Source organism: Alosa alosa, chromosome 11 (genome assembly GCF_017589495.1).
Source record: "Alosa alosa isolate M-15738 ecotype Scorff River chromosome 11, AALO_Geno_1.1, whole genome shotgun sequence".
In the NCBI taxonomy this organism is placed as follows: domain Eukaryota; kingdom Metazoa; phylum Chordata; class Actinopteri; order Clupeiformes; family Clupeidae; genus Alosa; species Alosa alosa.
The window spans coordinates 11,788,972-11,809,701 of record NC_063199.1 but is presented as its reverse complement, the minus strand read 5'-3'; the positions used below and the strand labels follow the sequence as shown (position 1 = coordinate 11,809,701).

Below are 20,730 nucleotides of genomic sequence, written 5' to 3'. Positions count from 1 at the left end.
GTTTATAAAATCAAAGACTAGGTTTTAGGGGAAAAGAAGCTTTGTGTACTAGAAAGGGCAGTAATCTGAGTTCAGGAGATGTGTTTTAGTATGGGTAAGTCAAAAGGTGAAGCCATAATGAAATCTTTTATCAGCATAAAAAATTCATAAAATCAAAACATGGGTTTTTTGACAAAAGAAGCTTTGTGTAATATAGGCAGGCCTTGTTTAAACATATTAAAGTTGGTTTGACACAAACTCGACCCTCGTAGTCAGTGCTATATAGATTTTTCGAATGTGTCGAATGTCCAATATAAAACCAACTTTACCACGGTGTCTAAAGGCATATCTGTTCAACATGTAGGCTAAGCGTTTCTTATGCGTTATGGTTTGTGTAGTATTGTTTATTTTCATTAGAATCAAATTTCATCATTTGATTGACATTGTTGTTTTTATTGATATTCTCCTTAATGTAGTCTTACCATGCTATTGTTATTGATATTATATTATTGATTGAATGGGCATTATTGTTTATTATTGCTATTTTCCTTCATTTTTATTGTTTACTTTATTAGGCTGTTGATTGAATTGATACCCCCATCCCCCAACACCCTGGCAGAAATTATCACATAGTATTGTGTTGACTTTCTTGTGTGCAATTTGTAAAGTGTCACCAAAATTTGAGTTTGTTTGTAGACCTGCCAGGCAGGTGAAAGCAACTTATGACCAACGCACGATGTCCCAGGGGCAACGGTCTAATTGCTGGTTAGTGCCATCCTTATATCCTAGATCCGACGCGGGGTTTGGCGGTATAGGTGGAGGAGGTTGTATTTGCGTGGTGCAGTCGATATTGTGGCTTGGCTATAAGGGACCGTTCATGTTTTGAAATTATGATTGAAACTCGCGTTAGTGTTCTATCTAGGCTACATCAGAGACAGATGACATTACTGTTCTGGCTTCCATAAAGAACGCATTTGAACACCGGTGTACAGTAGGCTACTTAAGAAGGTCCAATTGCTAGCACGATTGTCGAAGTTACCTCCAAACTTCATAAATCCTGCAACCCTAGAAACCAATTGAGGATGGGGTGTACCTTGACGGTGCAGGACAAGGTGGCACAGGAGAGGAGTAAAATGATTGACAAAAATTTACGGGACGCCGGAGACAAGGCATCGAGAGAAGTTAAATTGCTTCTCCTGGGTAAGAATCGAGTAGTCTACGATGTTTGATTTTTTATGGTTGTGTGGTAGGCCTAATTGGCTGTGGCTGGTCAACAGTTATCTTATATTACAGTATCTTATATTACAAAAAATCGACATGCGTTCAAGTAGCCAATATCCGGTAAGTTTAAATGTTCTGTGTCACCAAGATGTTCCTAACACAAAACTGTAGCTTACCAATGCTACCCAATGTTCTGGAAATCTGAAAATAAATAAATAAATAATACATAAATGGTGACACTGAAACAATGATTTGATATCTGTATAGCCTAGATGAATAGATCATCTTTACATCTCATACAGCCCTATAGATAGGGATGTTATTTTTTGTTTATGTATATCTTCCCTACTGCAGATTGTAATACGTGCTTTATGTAGGCCTACACTTTGAGATTCTGTGTTGGAAAAGGACTGTAAAATAACATTACAATACTAATCCCCATGATTTGTTAAATAGGCCTAGATTCCATATTGGTCATACATCTCATTGCATCAGAAAGTGCTAATACATGGGCCTGCTGTGTTTTGGAAAACTATTGGTAAAGCAGGTTACTAAACTTCTGCATTTGTTCATTTTTTTTTTTACTCCCAAACGTCAAAAGTGCAGTGTAACAACAAAAAGGGAAAATGAATCTGCTGACTAAAGTTCGATTTCCTTTGATTATTTTTAATGTAGTATGTTTGGGTTTTGAAAATCATCCTATTTAAATAATTCATTTGATGCAAAAAGAGTGAAAAGTATTTTTTTGTTTTACAGGAGGTAGAAGGTTTTGTCTGTAAGGTGGTTCAATGTAATTGTCCTAAGTCCTAATTGATCAATAAAAGGAAAGAATGCATTAATAATGATCAGTTTTCATCTTGATAACTGTGAAATAAGAGCAGACCTGAACGTGTGTTTCTGTAGCATCTCTAGTTTGTGGGAACTTAGAACATGACCTCTGCAATGAAAGAGGCATATAGCCTTTTTTCCTTCAATTTTCTTTCTTTGATCACACAATTGACAGTTTTTGTTTTAGCTGACATCTTTGTGTGCTGTATGGGCTTTAGTAGCTGGTTCTGGTGCAGAAATGTTGTGTGTGTTGCTGTAACAGCAGCCTGTGGGAGGTGGAGCTGGAGCTCTGGCCTCAGCAGAAACCCGTTCCCCCTCAGGCCTATTAAGATGCATGTTTGACCTCTGTTGTGTGGGAGCTTTGTGTCATGTAATGTGTGTTACCCTGCAGAGTTGCTTAGGCAAGGCAGTCCTGGTGTGTATATGCATATGTGTTTGTCCTGTGAGATTCTAAATGGCAGCCTCGTTGATTCCTCTAAGGAATGAGATGCCTCAGTGGAGATGGGTAATTGAAATGGTGCATGCTCAGATGAAATGGTGCATTCTGCTGCCATGGAGACTGCTCCAAAACATCTCCAACAATAAAGTAAGGACTGTTGGGTTTAAAGCCAGAAAAGTTGAATTACTGATGCAGCACAATGTTCGTCGGTTGATAGACGCAAGAGCCAGACCTTTTCCATTATGCACACCAGAACAAAACAGAACACCTGAATTGCACACATCACACATTTACACAAGGTAAATCAAACAGGGCTGCCAAAAGGAGAAAAGAGTAATAAACCAACCAACCAACCACACACACACACACACACACACACACACACACACACACACACACACACACACACACACACACACACACACACACAGTGTTCCAGCAGGATAGGTTCAGTGAGTTCAATATCTAAGAAGTTCCGTTATGCTGTTGTCTCCCAGCCCTCAACAAGCACAAACAAATACTTCCTCTTCCTCCCTCTCCCCTTCTCTCTGTCTATCAATCACACATAAAAGGACAACACCTGTCAGGAGGGGAGGAGAAGCTACAGTAGGAGAATCAGGCAGGCAGATACATTTATACATACATCTGTGAGGATACAAAAAAACATATTAGCAGAGTAAGCAGCCATGCAGCATTTATACACTCAAGGACAACACTGTCATAAAAGGTATACATTATACATACAAGGATGAGTCAAGCAATAAAACTCTGAACATCGAGAATGAAAATTTAGGACCAACGTTTGGCTCAAGATATCAGCTGTACAGTCAAATTCAGTCAGCTCATGTCCTAGAACCACTTTGACATATCAGAATTATTTGAATAATTGTGATTAGCAGGTTCTGAAGATGTTACCAATCTATATTTTATGCAAAAAAAATCAAAACAATGAAAAATGCGGATAAAACTAGGTGGGTCAATCAATTAGATCTGGGTGGAGTTGATGAATGTGCAAGAAATAATATATCTTGATTTTAAATCATTTCTGAGATTTAAGCCAAAAGGTGCAATCATTTGTTACAGTGTTCCCCTGTGGCAGACAGGAGTTTACGTTTGCCAGGGATCAGTGCCACAGTGCCTTGAGTTTTTGGCTCCCCAGACATTGTTGTTGTTGTATCTGTCAGAATTTCTGTAATTTCTTAGAATTATTTGGATATCTGTTATTTTAGCATCTTTGTTCCTCTTTTTGTTTGTTTCCCAGGTTCGGGTGAATCAGGAAAAAGTACCATTGTAAAACAGATGAAGTAAGTTCAACATTTATCAACTTGATAATTCAAAGATGGCATACCTAGGATTACTTGCAGAGCCATTGGCTAGTAGCCTAATTAAAACACCCCCTGTTCTATTTGCAAAAGCAGTTTGTGTTTGTTACTTTATTATTACATTGCTGTCAAGCATGTGGTTCTCTTACTATGACTGCCGCACAAGAGAAGTGGCGGTCATATAGGTTTAGTCAGAGTTTTTTCCTTTTCGGATTTATCTATTTATTTATTTATTCAGTAATTTTGTGTCAATTTTGTGGCATGCACAGATACACACACGCACACACACACACACACACACACACACACACACAGACACACACATGTACAAACACACGCACTCGCACGCACACACACAGAGGCACGCACACACACACACGCCACACACAAACACACACACACACACACACACACACACACACACACACACACACACACACACACACACACACACACACACACACACACCCCATTACCCACACATACACACTCACAAGCGAACACACACACAGAAGCACACATATACACAAAAGCACACCCACTCACACAAAAGTTGCAAGAGTAGGAGATGGAGACAAATTGACTAGCATGATTTATTTTTGCGGAGAGAATGAGAAGGACTGCGCGGCGATCATATATTTAGGAGCAGCCGTGGCCTACTGGTTAGCGCTTCGGACTTGTAACGGGAGGGTTGCCGGTTCGAACTCCGACCAGTAGGCACGGCTGAAGTGCCCTTGAGCAAGGCCCCTAACCTCACTGCTCCCCGAACACCGCTGTTGTTGCAGGCAGCTCACTGCGCTGGGATTAATGTGTGCTTCTCCTCACTGTGTGCTGAGTGTGTTTCACTAATTCACAGATTGGGATAAATGCAGATACCAAATTTCCCTCACGGGATCAAAAGAGTATTTATACTTATACTTATTGTGTGCGGTACATCTAGTTTCACTGTGTTTGTGTCATGTGTCTCGGATAGAATCATTCATGAGTCGGGCTACTCAGAGGAGGAGTGCAAACAGTACAAAGCAGTTGTCTACAGCAACACCATCCAGTCCATCATAGCCGTAGTCAGAGCCATGGAGCGGCTGAAGATAGACTTTGCTGACCCAGCCAGAGACGTGAGTAGGCCTTCTGCACAGCAAGAGAGGGTGATACATGTTAAGGATTAGTGTTTTTTTTTATTAGTTATGCATGTACAATTGTATTAAAAATGTATTGTGTTAAAATTGATGGGGAATTCACACATCTAAAATGTGCTATTTGTCCAACTTGGTATCATGAAGAGATGTGACTGTGGCGCCATTGTGTCCAGGATGATGCTCAGCAGCTGTGTGTGCTGGCGGGCTCCGCAGATGAAGGCTACATGACTGGAGAGCTGGCTGGGATCATCCGCCGCCTGTGGAACGATGGAGGGGTGCAGTCCTGCTTCCTCCGCTCAAGGGAGTACCAGCTCAATGACTCGGCCAGCTAGTGAGTTTTAGGTGCTGTGCTGATGGGCTCAGGCCCATGTCATCGCTGTCTCTCTTACTGCATGTGACTTCTCTTCTTTGGCTAATTCATGTCAGTGAGCTGTACTAGAACAAGATAAAAATCAAACTCAAAACATAACATTTCAACTCTTACAGTAATATCTGAAAGGAACAGAACAGTGTGTGTGTACTTCACGTTCTCCAGTTTTTCAACCCCCCTCTCATCACCCACTATTATGTCTCCTCTCTGTTCCTCTCTAATTCCTCCCTGCCCACCCTCTCTAGCTACCTGAATGACTTGGACAGGATATCCAGTGGCAGCTACGTCCCCACACAGCAGGATGTTCTGCGGAGCAGGGTGAAGACTACTGGCATCGTGGAGACTCACTTTACTTTCAAGGATCTGCACTTCAAGTGAGCTCATGAGCACAGGGGCTTATTTTCCTGTCCAGCATGCACCTGGTGCCTAATGGGAACAAGGGAATGACAAGAGACCCACACGGCTGAAAAGCTGTCATCATCAGAAGTACATTTAGATCAGGGTCCCCATCCTACAGAATGTCCTACAGGGTCCCCACTCTGATCTAAATGTACTTAGATAGATAGATAGATAGATAGATAGATAGATAGATAGATAGATAGATACTTTATTGATCCCCAAGGGGAAATTCAAGATGACTTATGATGATGACAACTTTTGCAAGACAGTTGGCCTCTGGTTCGATTCATAAATACAAAAAAGCAGCTTAGAAAAAACATAAAACTCTTTGGTTACACTTTACTTGACAGTATCGACATAAGAGTGACATGACACTGTCATGAACATGTCATAAACAAGTCATAAACGTTTATGACATAACGCTTCTGTCATTAAGTGTCATTCGGTTTTTGTCATAACAAGTTAGGGTTAGGATTAGGGTTAGAGGTTAGGATTAGGGTTAGGGTTAGGGTTAGGGTTAGGTGTCATGACATGACATAAGGTGTCATGTCACTCTTATGTCGATACTGTCAAGTAAAGTCTTTAAACAACAATTACTTTTTTGCCTGATATGAAGGAAAATTACACATAATAGTACAGTCAGGTGACATATTTTGTTGAAGTAAGGGGCAAACCAGTGTTCCTAGTTTGTGGAGATGCACTGATGAGCAGTGATGGAAAAGGCCAATCTTGAGCTTGAACACAGCTTAAAACATTCTAAACTCAATGAGTTGCAAAGTCAGTGTGCTTGTATAAACACTCTTCAACAGAGTTTGGGTACATAACAAACAGCTTTCACAAGACTGCATTCTGACAGAGACAATGTTATTGTTATGTAAGCTGTCTTTTGACATCAGAAGCCTTGCAAGAGAAGCAGTTCCAGACATTTCATTAGAGCAGTCAGTCTGATACAGTATGTGTTCAAAAAATGTAAATGACACTTTGATGATGTTATTGAACATTAGAATGGCCCTTTATAGGAAAAATGTTTCCAACCCCTGATAGAGGAAGTTAGAGGAGTATTACTCTTCAGTCTCGAGCCTGCACATTTGAATAGTTGCAGTAGATGCAGTCACAGATCATTTTGAAGTCTATGGACTTTTTTGCCCACATACTACATCTGGTAGTGAAATGCAACTGGTCACCTTTAATGTGTTGCTTGTATTGTATGAATGGTTGGTACACAGTCTCACTCTCTACTCATCAAAGGTCTGACGCATGGTCAAGGGTTCTTGGTGTCAAATTCCAACGAGAAAGGTGTACCTTCTGCGTTGTTTTCCGACGTGGGGGTCCGTCAGATAGACATTCATGTTAATCTCTCATCATCAAATATAGACGAAAGGAAATAAATGTCCATCAAAGGTGATGCCGTCACGTTAGACTAATGATTTGTTTGAAATGATCTAAAAACAAAAATCACAGACCATCAGAGCCATAGGCTACCTTAGGTTACTTTGATCTTGCATAATTTTATTCAGCTTTAGTGTAGGTAACGTAAGGTAAAATAATAATAATAATAATAGTAACAATAATCTCTAACTAAACTAACACGTGCATATTTCTGTATTGTGACCATTGTAGCCTACAGTTGTAACAGCGTGTAACAGTCGTTTTACTCCCCGTATGCGCTCATTATAATAGGCTCTGCTCCCGCCTAGATTCGAACTCAGAACTGCCTGAAAGTTGCAGACCTGTTCTGGAAATATGTGCATTAACCCACTCGACTGTCAGACAACGCTATCTGCTTCGAGTAGGCCTATTAGGTAGGACTGTACAGTCCTCAGTACACAGTACGGTACAGTACACTCCTCAGAGTGAGACTGGGTTGGAGTAGGCAGGGGCTGCACATGTGTCTGTAGTATAACACCTCCCTTGTCCACTCTTGTAGAATGTTTGATGTGGGGGGCCAGAGGTCTGAGAGGAAGAAGTGGATTCACTGCTTTGAGGGAGTGACTGCCATCATCTTCTGTGTGTCTCTGAGTGATTATGACCTGATGTTGGCTGAAGATGAGGAAATGGTAAACATTCCATGAGCTTGTCACTATGTTAATATGTTAGTATTAGTAAATGAAGACACTTTGCATTTACAGTGTTTTTTTTAACAAGATATAATAGCTTTTATAGATAGATATAATTAGTTTAGATAGCTATTTGTAATGCAGCAGCAACTTATAACTATGCTGACTTGATCTTCCTCATTTTGACCTTGTTAGAACCGGATGCACGAGAGCATGAAGCTGTTCGAAAGCATTTGCAACAACAAGTGGTTCACTGAGACCTCCATAATCCAGTTTCTCAATAAGAAGGACCTGTTTGAAGTAAAGATCAAAAGGAGTCCTCTCACTATCTGTTACCCAGAGTACACAGGTAAGCTAAAGCATTTACTCGTATCCAACCCAAGAACATGGCTTTGCTCTATAGCCATAGTTCAGTAGTAGATTAGTTGTAGAGCATTGCAGCAATGGAGATCAGAGAAGACTCATTTCCCAGTGATCAGAGTTTTAGAGCTCTACTTTGTGAATAAATTAAATATATTCAAGATGGGGAAAAAAAGCTTGACATTGTTTTGTGAAAATTATAAATTGACAGTAAAGGAAAATGCAAAAACATGTCTGTTGTATGACCCTCATAACCCACAGGTTTTAAGAATATGCTAATTTTGAGTTGCATATAATATACAGTACTACTACAATTAAAGCCCCTTAGCTGTTCTGAAGTCACTGGAACCTACGGCCTCTTGGAGCCACACTCATGCAGTTGCCACACTTTGACACCACCTGTCATCCAGTCAGGTTATTATCAGATAACAAGAAAACCCAAATACCCTTGAAATATCTAGGCTATGATGTAATTTTATATTAATGAGAAGGGGCTTTCTTCCAAAGAATGTCATTCAGATGTTTGACATATGTCACACTGACATAAAATTGACAGTTTTAACATCAACTTAGAACATGTGTATTTGATGGGTATTCAATCCAAACTGCCATTACTGTATTATTATTATTATGTGACACATTGTGTGTCTCTCTGAATTTGAATAAGCAATAGTCTGTGTCATGTCAACATACTGTGCTAGCTAGCATTGCTAAACATGCCACCATCTTGTGCTTTTCAGGAGGGAACACATATGAGGAGGCCGCTGCTTTTATCCAGTCTCAGTTTGAGGACTTAAACAAAAGGAAAGACACTAAAGAGATTTACAGTCACTTTACTTGTGCAACAGATACCAAAAATGTGCAGTTTGTCTTTGATGCTGTCACTGATGTTATCATCAAGAACAACTTAAAAGATTGTGGTCTCTTCTAGATTTAGTCATCTTATGGTGAGTGCTCTTAAGAGGAACCAAATAATGATGAACATTCTACTTTCTACTACTTCCGTAACACTAGGGTTAATATTAGATTTTGGGTTAGGGTTTGGGCCCCTATAGTTAAGGTCTTTTATATTGTGCATTGTAGTGTTGTCTTTTCATGTACAGGACATTAGATGGAGAGACTGGTCATTAGATTATTTCTACTGACCCAAAGAGTTAACTTTGTTTGACTCCAAGCAAAACTAGAATTCACATTTGCCTTAGGAGACGCACATAAGAAAATTAATCTCAATTTCTTGTCCGATATGTCCATCTGATGGTGGTGAAATCATGTGTGTTGACAATTGCCTCATCATCCTTGTGTGTAACCATCACATACTGGTATGTTTTTTGATGGAAGAGATGCTAACATTAGCATAGTATACATCACAATGCCTTGTGATATATTTTATAATTAGATAATTACATCATGTTTCTTACACTAGTTGATGTAAGCTTTCTTCTCACTTTGGCAAAGACCGCACAGCTACAGTTAGTGGCAAATTTATAGTACTGTGCTGTCGCCTCCATCTAAACATCTACCACCGTTGTATAACCAAACACACTTGTCTATAAAGAAACTCATGCAGTTGTTGAACATTATTGGGCTGTGCCATTTATATTTTTTTTGTCCACACTTTGATTCCGATCTGTGGAATCCACAGGGAAGGGGAGGTGACCAAGCCTCCAAGGATAAAGTACCTCAGCAGTTGGTCCTGAAAATGGTAGTTGGTGACTGCCGTGTCTGTGAATATCAACATGTACCACCTAGGTACTCATGGCCTGTAAACACACTCATGAGTTGCGTGAACCATGAAAACCCTCTGCTGGCCTACCATAGATGTTACTGGCTGACTATGGGAAGGCTGCAAAGCTCAGTGCAGCTGCAGTTCCACACAGGGTCACCAGGGTGTGCTAACGAACCAGACGCTCAGCTGAGACAGAGAAGCAATCTAAACTCTCCCATAGCTGCAGTCTTGTGCAGTTATATCGCCTCACTGTGCAGGTCATGCAGGTCATTAAGCTTCAACCATGTTTTCAGGAGATAAAGCCCACAGTCTCATAGATTTGTGTGACAACACAGCAATATTACAGGTGAAAGTGCATAGTTTTAGAAAAGAGGACAATAGTTGTAAAGAAGTGGGCTGTTATCAATTCCCCTTGGCACTCCAAATGATAGTCATTAAAACACCATTGTTGATGCGATGTTATTGGTTTGATAAATTAAAAAGTAAAAGTGGGGTTTAATGATACAATATAACCAAATCGACAATAGGCAAATACTGTATCGCCTCTGTCTTTGTTTAATAGTTGTCTATCTTTGTACACTGAAAAACACATGTATAGCTGAATATTTTGCTTTACAATGATCTGTGCACAGGATTGAACTTAGGTTTGATATTGTGCTCCAAGGGACAGCTCACATATTCAAATCTAAATCCCATCAGTACAATCTAAGGATGTCACTGCCCTCTTCTGGTTAAATCTCTCCCACAGCAATTTCTCTGACTTAGTTTGCCGAAACAGCAAAATCATTGGAGGTTGACAAAAGTTGATTATATAAAATAGGTCTTTCATTCAGTAGCCTAATTAATTAGATGATTTGGTAAACAAATTATACGCATGGAAGGGCAGAATGTATTGTCTGTATGCACATACATGCAAAAGAAATGCATAACGAGTTTCCCCTCTTTTATTATAATTGTGTGGAAGATCCCCCCAGTTCACACATAATGATCACAAAGCACAGCCTAAAACCCATGTGCATGCAATGCCTACCTCTATAGCTCTACCGTTTTATAAACTTTTGTTATTTTTTTACCATGCTTTTATCTTTTTTGTGTGCTTTTGACTTAAGTTGTTTTTTTGGTTTTTAATGTAGTCTGTTGTTTCTGTGCCTGGCTTTGAGTAGTCCTGTTGTGTCCTGCTGTAAAGCACTTTGTGCTTCTATGCTTGTGCTGCACATGAAATTATTAAATGGAACCAAAAGGACTACAAAAGGACATGATCAATACACACATCTGTCACATGTTTTTTAGCATTCCATTATCCATCAGTAATAGTGGATTGACTCTCCTTCAATTCTAGCTATTTATGTACAATTTGAATGAAATCAACAGGGTTTCAAATGTATGTCCATGTTAGTGCAACAAACAAAGTCACAATTGGGGAGGTAGCTAGTTAATAGCCTCATTATGCTTGGATATATAGCTGGTGGCACAGGGCAGCTGTCAAGAGAAAGCTGAAATTGCATTTGCATTACATGTGGTTCCATGCTGTAAGTACAAATACCATTGCAACAGGATGCTTGTTTAGGTTCCCCATTCTCTGAATTTTGGACTGAGTGCAAATTTAAAAACATATCTAAAAATAACGCTGGGAGCATTACGTAATATGTCCAATTGAAACATCGGTTTAAATGTCAGTGTCTTCATCTTGTTTCTACAATTCTAGGCTCTCCAGTCCAGTCATGACCCACATAAAGTGTGTTGAATTCTGTTCCAACACCTGGTTTATACAGTTGATCTACCTTGGGGTTCACTTGGAAGCTGACTTAGATCACCTCTCCCTCGCCACCTGGGACCAGTTGTTTTGGTTCATACAAGAGTTTCATTGCTGTGTTCTCACCTGCCTCATGCCAACAAACACTGGGTCAAGAGCTCGGCTGAAATGGCACAGCTGCAGTCACACTGTAATTCAGAGTGGTGCAACTCAGTGGAGCAGACTGCAGTTCTGTGCAGTGAGTGAGCTTGTTTGTTATTATAGTCTACTAGCCTATTGACAGCCACAATTGAGCACAATACCTGTTGGTCAGTGTATCAAAAGAGGGTTGGTGCAGAACACTATTTCACATTATATTTTTGGTAATCAATTGATATAAATGAATCTTATTGTTGTCATATAAGCACACACAGCTCATTAGGGTGTGGATGACGTCCCTGTGTATTGTAATGAGTCCCAGTAGTGAATAAAGATGTTTACGATGCTATTCTGTACATAAAAAAACAGTGCTACAACATTACACCAGAAATGTAGTCAGTCAGTGACTTGTCATGTTCTGTCAATTTTATTATTTGTGACATAAGCATAATAAGGCAAATATACCATGCAGTAATATTGTCATTTGTTGTGATGTGTTCTTTTGTCCTTAACAGGGTATCAGCACCAATAAGGCAGCATTGTATTTAGAGTTTTCAGAATTAACTGTCACTGATAAAATGTAGATGAAAGTCCTTTTTAAGAGCTTTCATTGAAATTACTGAAATCATTTCTTTGGTTTCACTGGTGTGATGCAGGGAGAGCCATGGCATATTGAACTGAATAGATGAATTAAATAGATTAAGGATAGATGATGAGGAAGGAAATTAATTTAGCCAGTAAAGGCTACTTGAACAAAATAATTAAATACAAAATTTTCAGAAAAATTGTGTGTGTGCGCGTGTGTGAGAGAGAGAGTGTGTGTCTGTGTGTGTGTGTGTGTGTGTGTGTTGGGGGATGATCAGGGGGCTCAGAGTCGGGATCAGTGGAGATGATGTTGCGCAAATGATTATAATTTACGTCAAAGACCTTCTTGCATGTGGTTGTGTCATAGACGTGGTACAATTTGACTTCATCCTCTGCTTTTCGTTTTTGCTTGAACGTGCTTTCCCCCCTCCTCCAGACATCATATCCGGGTCACTGGCTAGTTTCTGCGCGTGTGAAGCTGGTCCACCATACCGTGGCGTATTGCAGCCCCAAGTCATCTGCGCAGGCTGCATGTTTCATGGACAGCCTACTATCACTGGTGTCCAGCGGCAGCGTACTGGAACTGAAGGGCCCTGGACTGGTGACAGACCAGACCAGCAACGCTTAGGCGGGCATGAGCGACGGTCCTATGGGCGCATGTTTATAGGCTAGTCATTTTTAGCGATGTCAAAGAGCCTGAAGAAGAAAAATCACTGGACCAACAAAGTCCACGAGACGGTCCTGTCCAGAAGTAAAGAGGGAGAGCTGGGGTTTGATTTGAAAGGGGGCGCGGAGAATGGGCAGTTTCCATTTTTGGGTGAAGTGAAACAAGGTAAGGTGGGCATCCAGAGCGGTAAACTGTCCCAGGACGAGCTTCTTCTGGAGGTCAACGACACGCCGGTGGCCGGGCTCACCCTCAGGGATGTACATGCCGTAATCAAGCACTGCAAAGATCCCGTACGTCTGAAGTGTGTGAGGCAAGGTGAGGTGGCAAAACAGCGTAAACATTACTGCGCCGCCGCTCGGCTGTATGCATGTCTGACCTGACTGTGTAGCCTACTGAGCTGCTGTTGTAGAATACAGAACACAGAAGCTAGCTATCGTTACGGTCACGGCGATTGATGAGATGTTTATTAGGGAGGATGTGTTAGGCAGCTGATACAAATGATGTGAACCAGCACATTCAAGATACATTTCAATGAATATATTTACGAGTAAGGGGCTAGTCTTTGCTGAATCACATTTGCATTTTTGTCAGTGGGTAGGCTACCGTTGGAATAAGCTTTTGGTTGTTGAATTGCAGAGCTCTCATGTCATTACGCACTGGAGGTGTGTTCAACTGGAAGAGATACATGCCTAGTGGAAATGCCAGAGGCGTGCTATCCACATTTGTTTGCTATTTTCATTGATCCAGTAGGCCTACATTGCTTGGCGTCAGGGAATCTTCACATTGGCCATACTGACTAGAGAAATAGTCAGAAACATCATACACGGTCAGAATTGCAATGTTGTTCCATCAACTATAAGGGTAGCTCAGCAGAGATTGAGTACAGATTCAGATAGCGGTGTTCTGATCAGGATGATGTAGCCTACACCTGGGTCCTGACACCCCACTCTGTATTGCATCTGGAATACATCCCTAAGATCACAGTACAATTGCTGTAAGCAATCACAGATGGTCAAGACCTACCAAAAGACCTGTGTGTATGTGTGTGTGTGTGTGTGTGTGTTAGACTGTTTAGTGTCAGCTAAAGGACCCATAGGTTGTGCATGCATGGGCCCTGGCTTGTGTATTGTGAAGTCAATGGAGAAATTGTACTCTCTGGGCCAGACTGCCTTCAGAGTGAGTTGATATTTGGGGATCAGATTGGAAGGTGACATTGAAACTTTACTGATTTCTTTACAGACTGATAATTTAGGGAAGGATACAAGAGATTTATATTGGTGTTACATTATCTGTGGAAGTGCATTCTCTGAAGTCAGCTATTTGAATATAGGAGAACACTTGGGGTCTTACTTTTGTGGGTGTAACAAGGTCTGTCTATGAGACTCACTATCTTCAAGTAGCTTTACAGTTGTGAGATTGTGTGAGTAGATGTGGTTGCATGAAGACACAGGGGTTTGATGTAAATGAGGTCATTCAGGATTACACGACATTGCATTGTAGACCTGACTCACAACTAGGTCTAATCAATGACTATAAAAAGCATGAAACGCATGGTGTCATGCTCTTACGTTATAAAGAAATTACGTACTATTGGCAAAACTCTGTTTTGTAATGGTTGGCATTAAAATTTCTGCGAAATTGTTAGCCTTTCTGATTTAATGCAGTAACATTGCCGGAATTCTCCTTTAACATAGTCAAAGCAAATACATCTTGTAGATCTTCAGTGACACACTCAAGATTTTATGCTTACTGTTAGGCTTCTTGAATTTCCCCTTGGGGATCAATAAAGTATCTATCTATCTATCTATCTGTCTATCTATCTATCTAGGCTATATCAACTTATGGGCTTGCTATATTCAAACCTATAGGGGACTCTAACTTGAAACCTCAAGGTGCATTGCAAATACACCTCTGTGTTGCAGAAACCACACAAGTAGAACAGGCAGTGATGCTAATATTTACTCATATATTGACATGTCACAGGGTACAATCAAAACAGTGCTGGCTTATATCTTGCTGTTTTTGCTAAGTTTCACTGTAGTATTTTGAGTTAGGCTACATAGTCCTATTATGAGAGAGGCTAGACCAATGATAACTGTTTTTTTAAAAAATATATATTTTAAACTAAACGTCTTACTTATATCACCCTAAAGCATCACAATAAAGAGTGCCACATCGTAATTCTTCTACAAAGTTGATCATATAATGAATATCAGGTCTTAAGGATGAATTTCAGAAAAAGGTTTACATTCCCATCAGTTGTAAGGCACAGTAGTGGTAAAAAGGGGCTTGGTATGGGGGAAGCAGGAGTTGGAAGTATGTCATTTATATCAAACTAGGGCAAAATCCACCAGCAGTTTGATTTCCCCAAATAAGGGATGAATAGCAAACGATGGTGGATGGTAACATATGCAGCGAAAGAGTATCTACAGTAGGACTACATCTCAAGGGACTAACTGGTGAGACTCGCTTGGGATTATTTTTTTTATTTAAGTGAACAATATCTTTTGAACAACATATCTTTTGAACAACAGCATTAAACTTGTGTACTGTAAGCTGTCCTCTTACCTTCCTGTGAAAATTGAAAAGGGCCAATTAGGTCATTTTTTGAATGTACAACCTGATTGCTGTTGTCTGTTATACAGTGAGGTGGTATACGCATCAGGAGTTAATCTGACTGTGAGTGCTCCTTTTTACATTGATGTTCGTTGGAGGATTGTCTGGGAGCTTTTCCACATCTTCAGTGGTGGAAAATTTGCCTTTGGATTTTGTGAATGTTTTTTTGTGATCCTGTATGATGCAGTTAGGGATGTAATGATTACCGGTATAATGGTAAACCGCGATAAAATGTTGACGATAACAATTACCGCTTTCTTTTCAAATATCATGATTATCACGGTTGATTACCGCGGTGTGGAAACAGTGTGTTTAATCCTTCCCAGCTACATCCGAGCCTGCTTTTGACATACAGTAGGCCTGGTACAATGAAATAAAACTGGTACCCTACTGATTCTGTTGTCTAATTGATGGTTTTAACTACGATTCGGATTAGGCTACCCCTGATTTTAAAAGGCGGAACATTTTCACCACAAAATGTGCACTGTATCATGTAGCCACTCTGCGTCTTTTTATGTTCGCGTCCACATTAAATCCATTCCACTCACGTTGTCAGGAGAATACAGTAGCCTAAAGTTTTATTTAGAACACTTACTTTGGTCTCACTCATTGGATTCAAATAACAGAAATAGCAAACTGCAAGTTATGGTAGGGTAAGTTAAGCTATAAGCACATAGCTTAAACATGAAGAAAAAAGTGAACAGGACACTTTTTGAAACTATTTCAGCTTGTGTAGGCCTATCAGTGCTTTCTGAACATATTGAACACACTTTTAGAAATACAGTGATAATACCGAAAACCGTGATAATTTTGGTCACTATAACCGTGAGGTTAAATTTTCATACCGTTACATCCCTAGATGCAGTAGTGCTGAACACCATCTTTGCTATGATCACTTGATTCATTTTGATTGTTCAAAATCAAAAAGGTAGAAAAAGGTATCATTTGGATAGGTGTATTTAGGAACATGTATCATTTGGATAGGTGTGATTGAACACAAATCATTTGTATTTAGGAGCTCATGACCTGATAACCATAGACTGCTGGGGTTGTCCTAGTTGCCTATTTCCTGTAGGTTCATGTAGATTAACATCATTGTGAATCTGAATGCATGCACACATGGTTGCAAGCTTGTCCTGTTTATTTTTGAATATTAAAATATAGCGCAAAGTCAGGAACGTTCTGAGCTTGTAATATAGGATTTTACCAACTGGAATAACAGTTGATATCAAATGTGTCAGTAAATAAGCAATATGCTGTCCCGTATGTCTAAATGTGAAATAAAAATTAGCAAGCGCTTTACCTTTGTTTTGAGAGCATATCCACAAGGGAGCATTGACAAAACAGGTTAGATGGAGTCTCTAAGCGTCATAAATAGAACTTTTCTGCTCTACTTAGGAGTCCATCTGTTCTGAGCCTTGTACAGGCTTTGAAGTTTATCTCCCATGAAGGTAGTCTGCTCTTTGGAGACTCTGTGAACAGTGATTTGGCCATTGAGAGTTACAAATCTTAGTATTAATTATGATCTCATTAAAGCACAGAGGGAGTGACACATCTAGACACGTTGTCATGTTCTAGAGGCGTATTAGGCCATTCATTGTGAGTGTCTAAAAAACATTATTTCTTTAGATGTAATAAAGTAAATCAATTTTTTGTGAGTGTGTGTATTTGTGCACATATTATAGAAGTCTTATACAAAATTCATGGTCATATTTTGAGTTAATGGTTTTAGTCTGGGTGGGATTTAATTATAAATTGTGCTACTGAAAACTGGCCCGCATCTTTTTTAACTACATTATCTCTTCTCAGCCATTAATCCCATATTATTTTTGTTAAAGGAGAGCCTTGAAACACTGGTTTACTAACTAAGTCATCAAAGCATAAATATGTTTAAGCACATCTATATTTAGCTGTTTATCTGAAATGGTGATATTTCAGCCCATATCTCACCCTTCATCACTTACAGGATGATTTCACTTACAAAAAAGGTTCATTTGGATATGATTTTGCCATTGTATTTGCAATGTGTGTGTATTTTTCAGATATTCATTGATACAGCATAAAATCTGTAATTAAGTGTGCTCGTTTGTAAGATCTGACAAAATTTGGGACACAGGGCCCTATTGTGACAGTCTAAAGCTCATGGTCACTAGTCAAAAGCTTATTCAAATTTAGTAGGATGTCCAGTCCACATTGGGAGTGTTTTCGTTATCAAACGTCGGGCGGATGGCGCAACTAAGGCGTTCCTAGGTTTCTCAATCAGTCATGGGTGTTTGGGGCATAACATCATTTAAACCAATGAGAATGACATCTGTCATTTCCTTTAACAGCGCGAAGCGTGACGTCAAAAAATGCATCGGTATTTTGACAGTCAGCGGCGCATTTGAAGGAGTCTGCTTGCGAGACCGTATGGAACAGTCATTCCACTAAACCATGCTTTACTAAAACCTAGCATAGAATAGCCTTCAGGCATTTGCACTCGTCTATTATTTGAACTCATTGGCAAAGTGAAAATAACTTCACTGTGGTGTCAGTCAAAGACAAAACAGTTATACACAGTAAGTTACTTTCACTATTGACTGACAATGGGTTACCATCGAAAACATAGGCTGGAAAAAGCAACACTTACCCTAATATTGTTCAAATGACTGAATAAAACAATGTTTATCCTGCAGAGGAGTTGCTTATATCTCGTGACAGTGCGCCTTCAGTTGTGCTCCATACATGTCTCTCGCCTCTCCCCTAATCACTCAGGGTCCCCGCGGATCCTTAAAAACTCTTAAATACAACTTTCGGTTTTTAAGGCCTAAAAAAGTCTTACATTTTCTGGAATGTCTTGAATTTTCAAAAGGGAGGTATTACATTTTTGTATGGGACCATGAGAGAGTGAAATGTCTCTATTTGGTTTAGTGTATTTTTTTAACCGCAATTTTCTAAGTGACCAGTGTACCTTTTGGGAAGCATTTGTTCTGAGCGGGTGTCATCTGCATTCCGTAGATCAAGAACTAGAAGGCTACTGGAGGAAGTGTAGTGGTTGCAGAGTGAAGATGTTTTTCACAGGTGTCCTTAAAGGTGTGAAATCGGTAAGAAAAAATATGCCTATCGTTCTCGTGTAGCATAGGTTTGAGAGATACACAGGTAGCCTATACGCTAGGGTGGTCCTTATTTTTAAAGTCTCCAATTGTCATGCTCTTAACCCTTCAAATTGTTCCTTTATATAAGAAAATACAGCATGCCAATTTTTATGGCAATAACATAATAATTACTGGTAGCTCAATAGCTATAAACTTTGAGATGATTTTCTGTTTGATGATTTTCATAAAAACAGATCATTTGAATTGGTGTTGTAACTGGCTAGTAAAATACCAAAACAATCTCCATAAAAGCATCTAATGCACCATATATTTCTAAATATGTAAATATGTATTTTAGATACATATTTTAGATACATATCTCGGTTTACTTATTGTAGAAACTAAATCCAAATTAATCCATCCATGACCCGGTTTAGCAGATTTACCTTTCCTGGTGGAATCAATACATATTTCTATTGATAATCACCTTGGTTATTGTTTGGGTTTAGAGCACATTTTTTTGGTCTTCATTCAAACAATTGTATCCACGGAACCCCAAATATGTGCCACAAAACTGTATAAGGAAAAGGCACCTTCACCATTCCTTGCTCAGCTTTGCTTGCAGTTGTGTTGTGTACCAAGAGCAAAATCATGGCAAAAACAAGAAGTGAAGTTTATTTGATTGGTTCCACCATACCAGAATTAGTTGGATCAAATCTGCCATCTATTAGAATGGAAGATCACTGACGGATCTATCCAGACTGCAAAAAGTCAACACTGGCTGCTGAGCATCAGAAATGAGTGATTGTTGAAAACTTTGTGCTTTTTTTGAGATTGTTGTCATTGTTGTCATGTCAGTGTTGCTCTGATTTCAATAAAATGTGGTTCATTTGCAGCAACTTTTAATATTACTTGCATATCACTATAACGCAGCACAGCTTAATATATAGTCAGGGGGCCTATGTGGTTTCTGTGGGTTTGAAATGTTAATTTTTGGAGAGTGGTTGGACTGTCTCTAGAGGTCATTGAACATGGAGAAAAATGATGTCTCCATTTCTTTTACCTGTTTCAACCCCATTTTTCTAAAATTGTATATTTCACTGTAATTAACACCATACATTTCGCCTAAATCACTGGCTATGTTGAATAAAGTTCACAAAACAGTTATTTTCAACAGTATGATTGTATGTCAGTATTATGAAAATGACCAAATACACATACTCCATTGCTGAAAGATAGCGAAAACATAACAGAATCACAGATGAGACCTCAAACAACATTTAATTAATTTACATATACACAACATATTAGATCTCACCTCCACAATTTCCTCATTAAAATCTACAACTAGTCAACTAGACCCTATTCGTACTCACCTTCTAAAGACTGCTCTCCCCTTCCTGGATAATGTTTTGCGCTATAATAATTCAATGCTATCAAGGCATGTACCACAGTCGTTTAAGACATCTGTTATTAAGCCCTCCCTCAAAAAACCTAGCCTTGTATCAATACTGGTCCTCCTGGACCTCAGCGCTGCCTTTGACACCATAGACCATGACATACTACTTAGGCTTGAAAATTTGACAGCACTCGCTTGGTTTAGATCATACCTTCCTAACTGTCAAAAATTTGTACAGGTCCATAATAAACCATCTACCCAGACTATGATAAAATATGGAGTGCTTCAAGGCTCAGTATACTGGTGCCCCTGTTGTTTTTATTATTCTTATGCAGATGATACACAACTATACCTCTCCATAAAATGAACTGATGAATTAACCCCGTTAGCCAAACTTGGCACATGTATAAAAAGACATGGATGACGAATAATTTCCTGCTTTTGAACTCAGATAAAACAAAAGTCATGGTTTTAGGTTCTAAAAAGATGAGGGATATTCTATCCACATCACAGGCTACATATAGTGATCTTCCACTGACCTCATCCACAAGTGTTAAAAACCTAGGAGTTATAATTGACCAGGACCTAGCACTAAATAATCACATAAAACAGATCACTAAAACTTAATTTTACCATTCAAGGAACATTTCAAAGAAAAGGA

At 39.4% G+C, this 20,730-nt stretch overlaps 2 protein-coding genes across 2 annotated transcripts in view; both read left to right on the top strand.

The window, feature by feature from the left end:
* Positions 1-1,061: 1,061 nt before the first annotated feature.
* Positions 1,062-9,184, top strand: gnaia (guanine nucleotide binding protein (G protein), alpha inhibiting activity polypeptide a). Its single transcript, XM_048256884.1, has 8 exons — positions 1,062-1,179; positions 3,729-3,771; positions 4,763-4,904; positions 5,099-5,256; positions 5,541-5,669; positions 7,622-7,751; positions 7,947-8,100; positions 8,852-9,184. The coding sequence occupies exons 1-8, from the start codon at positions 1,062-1,064 to the stop codon at positions 9,040-9,042; spliced, it is 1,065 nt and encodes a 354-aa protein (XP_048112841.1). The 3' UTR covers positions 9,043-9,184.
* A 3,594-nt stretch (positions 9,185-12,778) lies between these two features.
* Positions 12,779-20,730, top strand: part of magi2b (membrane associated guanylate kinase, WW and PDZ domain containing 2b) — a 67,530-nt gene continuing 59,578 nt past the window's right edge. Inside the window, 1 exon segment of the mRNA XM_048256883.1 lies at positions 12,779-13,295. Coding sequence (XP_048112840.1) covers positions 12,998-13,295 — 298 coding nt within the window. The 5' untranslated portion in view covers positions 12,779-12,997.